General features: G+C 40.0%; 2 protein-coding genes across 4 annotated transcripts; one reads left to right on the forward strand and one right to left on the reverse strand.

Moving 5' to 3' along the window:
- The first annotated feature begins 6282 nt into the window (after nucleotides 1-6282).
- LOC125587009 (endoglucanase 5-like) lies at nucleotides 6283-9762 on the forward strand. Its single transcript, XM_048757075.1, has 9 exons — nucleotides 6283-6777; nucleotides 6988-7401; nucleotides 7788-7874; nucleotides 7986-8150; nucleotides 8243-8366; nucleotides 8533-8696; nucleotides 8772-9096; nucleotides 9163-9213; nucleotides 9300-9762. The coding sequence occupies exons 1-9, from the start codon at nucleotides 6565-6567 to the stop codon at nucleotides 9626-9628; spliced, it is 1872 nt and encodes a 623-aa protein (XP_048613032.1). The 5' UTR covers nucleotides 6283-6564; the 3' UTR covers nucleotides 9629-9762.
- Nucleotides 9763-9814: 52 nt separating this feature from the next.
- Nucleotides 9815-13116, reverse strand: LOC106431068 (nucleolin 1). Of its 3 annotated transcripts, none has more exons than XM_022711218.2 (15): nucleotides 12933-13116; nucleotides 12807-12855; nucleotides 12251-12414; nucleotides 12106-12174; nucleotides 11899-11934; nucleotides 11711-11791; nucleotides 11562-11642; nucleotides 11371-11475; nucleotides 11240-11278; nucleotides 11088-11173; nucleotides 10879-10999; nucleotides 10707-10804; nucleotides 10447-10623; nucleotides 10086-10357; nucleotides 9815-10011 (listed from the first exon to the last, which is right to left on the reverse strand). In XM_022711218.2, the coding sequence occupies exons 1-15, from the start codon at nucleotides 12954-12956 to the stop codon at nucleotides 9983-9985; spliced, it is 1431 nt and encodes a 476-aa protein (XP_022566939.1). In that variant the 5' UTR covers nucleotides 12957-13116; the 3' UTR covers nucleotides 9815-9982. The 3 variants fall into 3 exon arrangements, with proteins under 3 accessions (XP_022566939.1, XP_013727329.1, XP_013727330.1); XM_013871875.3 differs by having other exon boundaries at nucleotides 11899-12015; nucleotides 12088-12174; nucleotides 12933-13114; XM_013871876.3 differs by lacking the exon at nucleotides 11562-11642 and having other exon boundaries at nucleotides 11899-12015; nucleotides 12088-12174.
- Nucleotides 13117-13210: the final 94 nt, after the last annotated feature.

Here is a 13210-nt window from a genome sequence, read left to right on the forward strand (position 1 = left end):
TCGATCGATGCGTGATGCCGGGAAACAGATTGATAAGGCAAAACCCGACTTTTGGATCAAAACCTCAAAATCTCTTATCCCCTCCGATGTCCCTATAATTCGACCCCCCCCCTTTTCCCTCTCTATATCATCCGATTGAAACAATTTTGGGCTCTATTCCCCTTGATTTTTCTCGAGCTCCTAACTGATTCCTACACTCGTTTTCACCCTAAGACAGGTATATACTCCGCGAATCTCCACATTCTGAAATCGTGTTCTTGAGCAATTTTTTGGGTTTTGTGAATTTCTTATTTCCGTGTTGATTCCTTGATCAAATATGCATGAAACAGATGTTTAACATGGAATAGAACACAATTGTCTGTGATCAACGAGTTTGGAACAGGATTTGAGATGATTTAGGGATTGAGATTTTTTTCAATTTGGTTTTTTTTATCACAACTCGATTTCGCCTTTCATTTTCATGTTGATTTGAGTTCTTAATTGATTATAACCATGTTGAGAGCAATGATTCTATTTTGTAAGAGAATGACGCGCACGAAAATATCAGCAAAGAAGAACACACAAGAAGAGGGTTCGTCTCAGCGAGAGAAAGCAAAGGCCAAGAAGTGGGATAAGTCTGATACCACCCACTACAACAACATGAAGAAGGTAGCCGTTCCGGCTACACACTGCATGTCCTGAGACGATGACAATATTGAGAATCAAATCAGACATTGAAGGGTTGTTCAAAGAACCATGGGTCTAGGCCAACTATGCAACCTCAACGAACCCACTTATCCGGAGTTGGTACGCCAGTTCATAGCATCCACATACGTCAGCCATCCCGATGATAGCCATCAGGAAGGTTTTCTGGCATTCGTAGTGCATAAAGTATACTTTGAGGTATCTTTCACAGACCTCTGTGGACTATTTGGATTGAGTGCAGGGGAGAGACATCTGGTCTTTATTGGATTTCAGAGCTGTTGAACTTCTGGGAAACGATTGGCACAGGGGTTTATAAATCTTCTCAGGCAAAGGAGTCACTTATCCGGAGCCCAGTACTGAGATATGCCACATGCCTCATTGGCTCATTGCTATACGGGACAACCACAGCTGCATCAGTCACGCAATGGGAGTTGTGCCTCCTGTACCAAGGTGTGAGGCATTTGCTACCGGCATTTGGAAACTCTACATTCCCACCTGCTACTGCCTTCAACATGGGAGCGGTGCTGGCCGCAAACTTAGCAGGATACAAGGGGAAAGTAACCAAATCCAAGAGCAGTGCATGTGGATTTGGTGCAGTGATTACTCGGATCCTTACACATGTGGGTGTAGACTGCGAGAACCATCAGGTAGCACTGGACAGATCAAACAACATTGCTTGGAACTACCTGGATTTCATTTCTCTAGTAAGTAGGAGTTCATAGCTGGTCCCCACTCGAGGATCGATCGGGATGGTCCTTACGTCTACGTATTCCAGGACCGAGCGAAGAAACACTCTACTGCCACCTGCCTCAGATCGGCCTGACTGCTCTACTTTCAGAGGCTGCAGTTGAGTTCCTACCCCCTGCTACCGCACTAGTAGACAAGCCATCCTTCTTCACGCCAAAATATCAGACCAAAGGCAAGGCCGTGGTTGATGAAGAAGGAGAAGATGAGGCTGCACAAGCCATTCCAGATGATTCACAACCCCATCAGCTACTCCCATCAGACTCAAGCCAGTACAAGCTGCAAGAGCTTCCACCGAACGCCACTTCGCGCCAGCAACAATATTGGAGAGATCAGAGCATAAAGACAAACAACGACATGCTACACAAGATCTGGGCTGCCATTTCACGTATCAGGCCGTGTCGTTGCCAAAAGGATGATGTAGTTCATCGGGACAACTCTCTATCCAGCTCTGGTTCGGGTTCGAGTGGTACACACAGGGTAAGAAAGAGGTCCAAGAGACCCAAAGATGCAGGAACATCTGGAGCAGGAGACGAGGAGTAGAGCTATCACCGGCCAGTTTGCCATTTGATTTCCGACCGCGCTATTTTATTTTCTTTTCTATTCTAACGTTTTATGGTCTTATTTTCTGTTAATTTTGAACTTAGTTTTTTATTTTTTTTCTTAATTATGAGTTCGTATTTCTTTTACATGGTTTCTTCTTCGTTTTATTTGGTTGTGTTTTGAGTAGTTTTTAATTCGTATTCAGCTTTGCCTTGCTAGATAAACCAATAACTAATATCCAGGAAAGAGGTTATATCAAGTGTTCCTCGAAATATGACTTCACAACAAAGTTTGGTCCAACGACCATCTCACGTATCCAATCGTCAAATGTTTCACCTCTGGCCAAACCAGCAGACACCTATTAATAGCACATATATATATGTTATATCAATAAATGTGAATTAGTATAAATATGTGATAAAATATATTTTAATTTGTTTAAAGCACTCACATAAGTAAACATCCATCCAGTAAATTCTCTCTGCTTCATTTCTTCTAGTTCGTCCTCTGTGGCGTATCTATACTCGAACCGCTTTTCTGCCATGAAAATCCTGTATATGATGACAATAATGTAATTAATTAAGATTTAAATTTCAACTTGTTAAAATAAAAATTTGTAAGCTCATTTATTTACCTCTCATATTGAAGAACGTCTTCGCAGTTGGTGAGCAAATATGTTTGCAAATGACTGCGCTCCTGCTCAGTAAGTCGACGGTCCTTTGGTTTTCCGCTAAGTCGTCCAACGTCTGTGAAATGTCTGGAACCGTAACATGATATGTTGCCCGTTCGCCTCTATCATCATGCCGAGCAGGTCTTCTGTTTTTGGTCTGAACTTCTGCTGGAAAGTAGTACTCGGCAAAGTTTGAAGTTTCTTCATTGATCATCTGTGCGACTATAGAACCTTCCACCCTACTTAAATTTTCACCATCTTCTTCAAATGGAACATATACCGCTCATACAGATACATCCATCTATACTGCACAGGTCCACCAAGTTCCAATTCTCTTGCCAGGTGAATAACAAGATGCTCCATAACATCAAAAAATGAGGGAGGAAATATCTTCTCAAGGTTGCACTGAATCACAGCTATGTTAGTTTTCAAATTTTCAATACCTTCAAGAGTCACTGATCTCGTGCATAAATCGCGGAAGAAACCACTTATCCCTGCAATTGCTTCATGAACATTTCGTGGTAATAGTTCCTTGAAGGCGAACGGAAGGAGGCGCTGCATCATTACATGGCAATCGTGGCTTTTCAAGCCAGTAAACTTTCCTTCCTTTCTGTCGATACAGTTACGCAAATTTGATGCGTAACCGTCTGGAAATTCCACATCGTTTGAAATCCAATCAAAGAACGCATCTTTTCCCTCTGCATCAAGTCGGTATATGGGAAAAGGAGCCCTACCATTCTCATCAACATGAAGTTCTGAACGAGCACATATATCGACTAAATCCAGTCTTGACTTCAAATTATCCTTTGTTTTACCTTGAACATTAAGGATCGTGTTCATGAGATTGTCAAAAAAGTTCTTCTCAATATGCATGACATCTAAATTATGCCTTAGCAGATGATCCTCCCAGTATGGCAGATCCCAGAAAATACTTTTTTGTGCCAGTTATGTAGTTCTCCAACAGCATCTACCGGAAAACGCTCATGTCCACCGACGTCTGGCGTCCTTTCTGCACCAAAATCTCTTAGTTGTATCTTCAAATCTTTCTCACAAATTTCCGGAGGTGAACTGTCAAACACCCTCTTGTTCTTCGTAAACAAATTCCTACTCCTACGATATGGATGATCAGGTGGTAGGAATCTCCTGTGACAGTCAAACCAACACGTTTTCCTTCCGTGTTTTAGTTGGAAAGCATCAGTGTTATCTTGACAATATGGACATGATAGCCTTCCATGTGTTGTCCATCCAGACAACATACCATATGCTGGAAAATCACTTATTGTCCACATTAGTACTGCCCGCATTTGAAAGTTTTCTTTACACGAAACATCGTATGTTTCAGCACCTTGAGCCCATAGTTGTTGCAACTCATATATTAGTGGCTGAAGAAACACATCAAGTGATCTCTTAGGATGCTCTGGTCCGGGAACGAGAATCGAGAGAAACAAAAACTCTCGTCGCAGCACAAGTTTGGGGGTAGGTTGTATGGTGTAAGAATGACGGGCCATAGAGAATACTGTCTTCCACTCTTGCCAAACGGACTGAAACCATCAGTACATAATCCAAGGTAGACATTTCTTCTCTCATACGCAAAGTCGGGATACTTTGATTGGAAATGCTTCCACACTTTTGCATCTGAAGGATGTCTGATCTCACCATCTGTTGAGTGCTCCGCATGCCATCTCATTGGTTGCGCTGTGCGTTCAGACAGATACAACCTCTGCAACCTTTCCGTCAAAGGTAAATACCACATCCTTTTATATGGCACTGGAACTCTTCCACTCGTATCTTTATAACGAGGCTTTCCACAAAATTTGCATGTAACCCGCTGTTCATCCGCCCTCCAATAAATCATGCAGTTGTCGCTGCATACATCTATTACCTGATACGATAAACCAAGACCAGCTACGAGTTTCTGAACCTCGTAGTATGAACCAGGAGCTACATTATCCTCAGGTAGAATACCTTTTACAAAATCAGCAATCGCATCCACACAGTCTTCAGCCAAATTATAATCTGTTTTAATGCCCATCAATCTTGTAGCAGATGATAAAGCTGAATGACCATCTCTGCAACCTTCGTACAATGGTTGCTTTCCAGCATCCAACATATCATAAAATCTCCTAGCTTGTGCATTGGGTAAATCTTCCCCTCTAAAATGATCATTTACCATCTGCTCAGTACCTACACCATAATCTACATCCGTTCTAATTGGTTCTTCTAATCTAACCGCTGGCTGAGGTTCGCTAGTACTACCATGTTCATAATCAGTTTCCCCATGATGATACCAAATTTTGTAACTTCGTGTAAACCCACTCAAATATAGATGAGTCCAAACATCCCACTCTTTAATAACCTTTCTATTTTTACAATTAGAGCAAGGACATCTTAACATACATGTTTTTGCTTCCGGTTCTCGGTGAACTAACCCCATGAATTCGGTTATACCTCGTTGGTATTCTTCCGTAAGCAATCTCGTGTTCGGATCCAAATGAGGTCGATCGATCCAAGAACGAAAATAATTTGAAGAAGACATATTTTTTATGAATCAAATTCGTGTGTAAATAGAGTAAGAGGGAGGATGAAGATATGGAGTGAATGAAGAGGAAGAGGAGTGCTTGTATTTATAGTTTAAATCCTGCCGACAGACCGAGGAAATTCCGACGGAATTCCGACGGAAAAGGCTAGTTCGTCGGAATTTCCTCGGAATTTTGTAAAATCCCCCAACAGCTCTCCAACGGCTATAATATTTCCTCGGAATTCATCGGTTTTTTCTGAGGAACACATTTTTCCTCGGAATTTCCTCGGAATATTCCGACGGATTGATATTTCCTCGGAATTCCGTCGGTATATTCCGAGGAAATTCCTCGGTATATTCCGACGATTTCATTTTCCGTCGGAATGTCCGTCAGAATACCGCTGTTTTGTTGTAGTGATCGTCAGATGTTAATATCAATGAAAGTGTCCAAGGGGGTCAATTCTCGATGTTGAGCAAAAAAAATTAAGTATAGGCCAAGACTTTCTATTCAAAGCCGGTCTAACTTGTTCACTACTTCAAGCACTGACACTATTCAACCCGGTTCTATACCTAAGGATAAGAAGCCTCATGTCCCATCGTTAAAGAGATTGATGGCGATGAATAAACCAGAATATGAAAAAAACGTTGTATGATTGCTTAAGTGCTGCTTCAGATGGAGGCATACAACCAATTTACGCATATGATTCTGGATCAATGGTGTCAGTTCCTAACGAGTCATAACGAGATCACGGAGAGAACAAGGATCTAGGTGTTGTTATTTTTCAGTCTAGCTATGTAACATAGCCTATGTTCTCCTCGTTCTTAATATTATCATTCAACATTATAGCTTTGTTTACATGTTAAACAAACCGACAAAATAAAACTATAAATTACGAACATCAGAACATATGATTAAATCGGGAGAAAATAATTGCAAGATGTGAATACCACGAATGGAACTTGTCCATCGACGCCTTAACAAAAATCAACCAAAATATTATTGTTGACTTTTTGCATTACAAGATACATTCATCTATTTCTATTCAAATATATGGTCAATATCACGTTCATCAAACGGCTAACAATAAATACACGTGGCAACTCAATGTTGGTTCAGCTTCTGCACAAAAGTCTTAAAAGTACAACGTGAGAAGCTCTAACAAAACGTGAAGGCCATAACTATTATCAAACACGCACAAAACACACACGAACACAAGTAAGACAAAGACAATGATTATTCGGGCAAAACTATGTACCTATTTGATTCTCTACATTCCTCTCTCACACCAAAGTCACAGACAAAACATCTCTCTCTATTTATATACACTTAATCACATCACAATTCTGAACAGAGAACATTTTTTGGGAGAGAGAAGTTAACCTAAAGTAACATTGATCCAGAGAAATGAGTAAGTTTGGTGGGTCTTTGTTCGGCTTAAACCTTTTACTGACCGTTCTCCTCGGGGCAGCCACTGCAGCAGCGGAGTATTACAATTATGGAAATGCCCTGGACAAGACATTCTTGTTCTTTGAGGCTCAACGGTCAGGGAAGTTGCCAGCTGCCCAACGTGTCAAATGGCGTAGCCATTCTGGTCTCGCGGATGGTCTTGCTCAAGGCGTAAGTCCATATATAACATACACTTAATTCGTATATTATATAGTTGGACATACACCTAATATATATCAGAATATGATTTATTCCGTGAGATGGTCATTGCAAACTAATTATCGAAATTAGCATTTGTTGAGTTGTATTTCTAATGATGATGCTAATACTATTTGTATATAATGATATTGACGTTGGTATTATATATATATGATTGAACAGGTGAGTTTGGAGGGAGGATATTATGATGCAGGAGACCATGTGAAATTCGGTTTACCAATGGCTTTCGCAGTAACAATGCTATCGTGGGCTGCGGTTGATAACCAGAAGGAGCTATCCGGTTCGAACCAAATGCAACAGACATTGTGGTCAATCAGATGGGGTACTGATTATTTCATCAAGGCTCATCCTCAGCCTAATGTTCTATGGGGTCAAGTTGGAGATGGAAAATCTGATCACTACTGTTGGGAGCGAGCGGAGGACATGACCACTTCAAGAACAGCTTATAAGCTTGACCAGTACCATCCTGGCTCAGACTTGGCTGGTGAAACCGCTGCTGCTTTAGCCGCTGCTTCTTTAGCTTTCAAGCCGTATAACTCCTCTTATTCTGCTATCCTCTTGACTCATGCCAAAGAGGTTCGCTTTTTCTTAATTTTGGTTTGGTTATCTGTTTTAATTTCGGTTTGGTTTATATTGGTTTGGTTAATGATCATGGTTTTGGGTATGTTGGGTATTTAGTTATTTGTTCTGCTTGGTTTGCATATTTTGGTTTTCTAGTGTAGTTGATACTTGATACTTGATACTTGATACGGTAAGACAATTATTTTAGGTTTATTGGATTCGGGCACACTAAATTTGATGTTTGTCCAAATTCTGGTTCGGTTTTGATTATGAGTCCGGTTCAGTTTATATATTCAGTCTTATGTTATGGATCCGTTTCTGCTTAGATTCTGAACTTTGTTTTTTGCTAAGAATATGAATTTAGATTCTGAATATTTTGGAAACCTATTGTTGTGTTTCAGCTCTTCTCATTTGCTGACAAATACAGAGGATTATACACTGATTCAATCCCAAATGCAAAAGCTTTCTACATGTCATCTGGTTACTCGGTAAATCCCTTTTGATCTGATCTCTCAAAATCTTTGCTTCCAGTTCTCTCTTTCCATTGAATATTGTTTCAGTACAATAAATAATGTCTATATTGTGTTAATGTTTTGAAGGATGAGCTTCTTTGGGCTGCGGCTTGGCTACACCGTGCCACCGGGGACGAGTATTACTTGAAGTATGCTGTAAATAATGCTGGTTACATGGGTGGAACCGGCTGGGGAATGAAAGAATTCTCTTGGGATAACAAATACGCCGGTGTTCAAGTCCTTCTCTCCAAGGTAAACCTACTGGTTTCTTCAAGAATGTTGTTTTCTTGAAGTTTCAAGAAGACTAATCTTGATCCATGTTTGATTTCTGTATGTTTGCATAGATCTTGTTAGAAGGTAAAGGTGGTGCGTATACTTCGACCTTGAAGCAGTATCAGATGAAAGCTGATTACTTCGCTTGTGCTTGTCTCAAGAAGAATGGTGGCTACAATATTCAAACAACTCCTGGTAAGTTAACTCCTATAACTTAAAATATTAAACAAATCTAACTTCAAGTCCAAGTAACGAAAGTTTAATAGTCTAATCGAAATCCTTATTCCCGGGTCGATTTACAAATTTCAATTTATTTTAAAAAATACTAAGCTATGAAAGTTAAATGGTGTTGTTAATTCAGGTGGTTTGATGTATGTTAGAGAGTGGAACAATCTGCAATATGCATCTGCGGCTGCATTTCTTCTTGCGATTTATTCGGATTATCTATCTGCAGCAAACGCTAAACTCAACTGTCCTGATGGTTCAGTGCCGCCTCAAGCACTTCTAGACTTTTCAAGATCTCAGGTAACCAAATCTTCACGAACACAAAACCATTTCTCAAGTGATTTTAAATGTATTAACCGAGTTTTTCTCATGCAGGCTGATTATATTCTTGGAAAGAACCGTCAAGGGATGAGTTACTTAGTTGGATATGGACCAAAATATCCAATCCGAGTTCACCATAGAGGCGCTTCGATCCCTTCAATCTTTATTCAACGGTCTACTGTGAACTGTGTACAAGGATATGATTCTTGGTATAGAAGGGCTCAAGCTGATCCGAATGTTATCTATGGTGCTCTTGTTGGTGGACCAGACCAGAATGATTACTATTCCGATGACCGGACAAACTACGAGCAGACAGAACCAACATTGTCTGGAACAGCTCCACTCGTTGGTCTATTCGCTAAACTCTCTGGAAAATTAGGTAAACCTTGTGCTCAAATAATTCTTTGTTCAATGGATCATCAACTAATGTTTTGGAATTTTGTAGGTTCTTATGGAGGAGGATATTCTAAACCTTACCAAACACCAAAACCACCAGGTTGATATTTTTTACTTGCAGCTTCTTTTGTAACTTTTCTGCAGTGTCTGATTCTCATTTTCTCTCACACTCATCCACAACTTCAGCTTACAAAGCAACAACAACATACACTCCAAAGCAATCAGGTGCACCAATCGAGTTTCTTCATTCAATAACTGCAAATTGGATGGCCTGGAACACGAGGTACTACAGACACAAAGTGATCATCAAGAACAATTCTCAGAAACCGATATCAGGCCTCAAGCTTAAGATTGAAGATCTCACAGGACCTATATGGGGACTTAACCCAACAGGGCAAAAGAATACTTACCAGCTTCCTCAGTGGCAAAAGACTTTGAAAGCAGGGCAAGCTTACGATTTTGTCTATGTGCAAGGTGGTCCTCAAGCTAAGGTCTCTGTCCTAAGTTACTACTAATCCTTTTCTTTTAATTAAGATTCCATTTTCCTTCTTTTTGTTTTTTTTTTTTTTTGTTTATGCATTGTGTGAGATTTGAAAATAGCCAACCAAGTTGAGACTAAATCTGAGAAATGTAAATTTGTGTCCCTTGAGAGATAATTATTTTTGCCTACCTAGTGAAGGAATCGAAGAAAGAAAATGATATAACACCAAAAGAACTCAAGATTGAGCTTGATTTAACACTCAAACAAAAATTGAAGGTTCGGACAAAAACATAACTAGAACAGAAACAAAACTGAAACAATAGAGAAAGGAAGTGAAGTATCATAAGTTAAAAACATAAGAAGAGCATTTTCTTCTACATATAAGCTTCTACTCGTCGTTAAAGGTGGTCTTCTTACCTGCCAAAATAAACCATGAATTAGTGAGAAGCTAGTTATTTAATATCAAGATTCAAGAAACAAGATCAAGTTACCTGAGAAACTAGGTCTGTTGAATCCACGGCCACCATCTCTTCCTCTGCCACCGCCCCTTCCACCACCAAAACGACCACGGCCACTATCTCTTCCTCTACCACCACCGCTCCTTCCACTACCAAAACGACCACCACCGCTCCTTCCGCCACCACCGAATCCGCCACTACTCTTCTCCCTCGGTTGATCAACAACAATACTCCATCCTCCCATGTCACTACCATTAAGCTCAAACGCCTTGTCTGTGCCGTCTTTAAAATCAAGGTAAGCAATTCTGTAAAAAAAAAACCAATCTGTTTAATTTAGCATATGAGAGAACATTCACAAAACTGGTAATAAAGTGGAGAGGAGTTAGTCACAAACCCTTTGGAAGCTCCGGTTTCACGGTCACAGGGAACAGAAACCCTCGTGATGTCTCCACATGAAGCAAAATGCGCACTCAATGCGCTCTTGATGTCTTCTTCAGGAAGAGAAGAGTCGAATCCCTTAACAAAAATCGATTGACCTCCACCACCACTGCTTCTGAAGTTACCACCGGCACTGCAATAATTTGCCAAAGAGAATACTATAAACACAAGAACATAATACACAATCCAAGACATGAATAGAAAAAATCAATATACCCGCTCTGTGGAGTGTATGCGGGTCTCTCTCCCCTCTCTTGAGCAACATCAAGACGAATATCACGACCAAGCATGGATGTGCCGTGAAGTTCCAGTGCCTACGAACAAACGACTTAGTAATCCGCAATCAACCTTTTAAATCCTTCATCATAAGCCAAAACAACCGCCTCACCTTCTGTGCTTGTTCAGCAGTAGCAAACTCAACATGGCCAAAGCCTCTGAACCTGCCATCGTCTTTTGACATGGCAAATCTGACATCAACAACATCGCCAACATCTTTGAAGAAATTCTCACTGTATGTGGAGGATAAAAATTAAGTAAGGCCATGAACAAATAAACAACTAGACAAGAGAAAGAGATAGTTAAAACGATGCTACTTACACATCTGATCTTTCAACATTGAATGATAGATTGGCAACAAAGAGTGTCTTCGATCCTCCTGTAGCAGGAGTCGATGGGGTCTTAAGCTGAAAGACAAAAAGCACAATCAATACAAAGCAAAGACATTAAAGCAACTACAATGGGATTCTTACCTGTTTCTGCTCAGCATCCACCATTTCAGCATCAGAGTTCTGTTTTTATAAAACAGAATGGAGTAACTTTCAATCAGCAAACAGCAATACAGCTTCTGTTCAAAATAATGGAAAGTAAACATTGCTCTCACCTTTTTCTTCGGGGTTTCTTTCTCATCTTCACTCTCTGATTCATCAGAATCAGAATCATCACTACTGCTATCCTTTTTAGGTGCAGGTTTTTCATCTTCACTTTCCTGCAAAATGTTAAACACATGGTCAATGAATCAAATATAATACATCAAAAGCTGCTTGATGATCTCGTTAAAGTACATAAGCTAACCTCATCAGAATCTTCCTCGGATGAATCAGCACTGCTGGCAGCCTTGGTAGTAGCAGGAGCTGCCTTCTTAGCAGCAGGTTTCTATATCAATACTTGAGTAATTAGGCACCATTTTGGAATATATATATATATATATATATATAGCTAACCTCATCAGAATCTTCCTCGGATGAATCAGCACTGCTGGCAGCCTTGGTAGTAGCAGGAGCTGCCTTCTTAGCAGCAGGTTTCTATATCAATACTTGAGTAATTAGGCACCATTTTGGAATATATATATATATATATATATGCAGAATATACAAATAGAAAAATGAAGATATAAGAATAAACTTGTCACCTCAGATTCATCATCTGATTCATCAGAAGAGTCGTCCTCAGACGAGGACTCTGCCTTAGCTTTCACTGAGCCATTTTTAGCAACTGCAGCAGGTTTCTTGGTAGCTGCAACTTCTTCCTGAAAATAGATGGTGTGTCAACAAATATCCAAGGATATCAAACTAAACTTGGATAGTAATAGAAAGTTGACCTCGTCTGAAGATTCTTCCTCAGAGGATGAGTCATCCTTTGCAACAGTTCCGTTAGTAGAAGCAACGGCCTTCTTAGGTGCGGGTTCCTTCAAAAACCAGAATACAAGGTTATAGCAACATGCCTCATAGGGTACTTCAAACAAGAACAGGGCACTACAATACCTTGACTTCTTCCTCGATATCAGAAGAGTCAGATGAATCAGAGCTCTCAACTTTTTTAGGCACCTTCTTCTCAGCTTTCTCCTTCTGAACAGCAGCAATCACATCTTTCTTCTGCTTCTTTAGGTTCACTTTGGTGTCCAAATCATCCTCAGGATCTCTCTTACCTGAAGAATAGGAGCATACAAAGTTAAAACCAAGCCAAGCATCCCCTTCAACACAATAGGATATATATCGAGACTAAACAGTCAATATACTTCAAATAGTCCAAAATAAGCAGGGGCATTGTTAAAAATTAAATACGAACTATATCAGAAAAGCATACAAAGTTAAAACCAAGCAACCCCTTCAACATAAAACAACCTGTATCAACAAAGGAGCTGAAATGTCAAGATTATAAGTACATATAAGCAAGTATATTATATCCTATGACAGACACATTCCAAAACAAACAAATGAACAAGGTAATAAGGAGATGGGTAAACTAAATTAAATAACTTTATCCATCAAAATGTACAAGTAGGAGCAATGTATAAACGAAAACGCTCAAGGTTCATACCTTTCTTCAAAGGCTTGGTGGCCTTAATGGCAGCAGGTGCTGCTTCAACCTGAAGCAATGTGTCATTACAATCTTAAGAGAAGGAAGGAGAGCTAATTAGAAAACCCAGAAGGAGAAGAAGCTTACCTTGGTGGCGGATTTTTTACCCATGGCGAATTTGAGAAGAGAGACTGCTAGGTTTAAGAGTGAAGGCAGAGAGGCAACAGCTGCTTGAAGATATTTTTCAGTTTAGGGTTTTACGATATGTATTTATAATCTTTTTGATTTTGGTTTCGGGGTAAAGCTGTCTTTTCGAGTTTTCCATCTAACGGCTGTCTACTCGCGCGTGTTATTTGATTTTCTCCGACCACTTGAAGTGAAATCGCCTTTTTTATGGAAAGATATCAATTTGTAAATAGTGACAA

This window comes from Brassica napus, chromosome C5, assembly GCF_020379485.1.
Source record: "Brassica napus cultivar Da-Ae chromosome C5, Da-Ae, whole genome shotgun sequence".
In the NCBI taxonomy this organism is placed as follows: Eukaryota; Viridiplantae; Streptophyta; class Magnoliopsida; order Brassicales; family Brassicaceae; genus Brassica; species Brassica napus.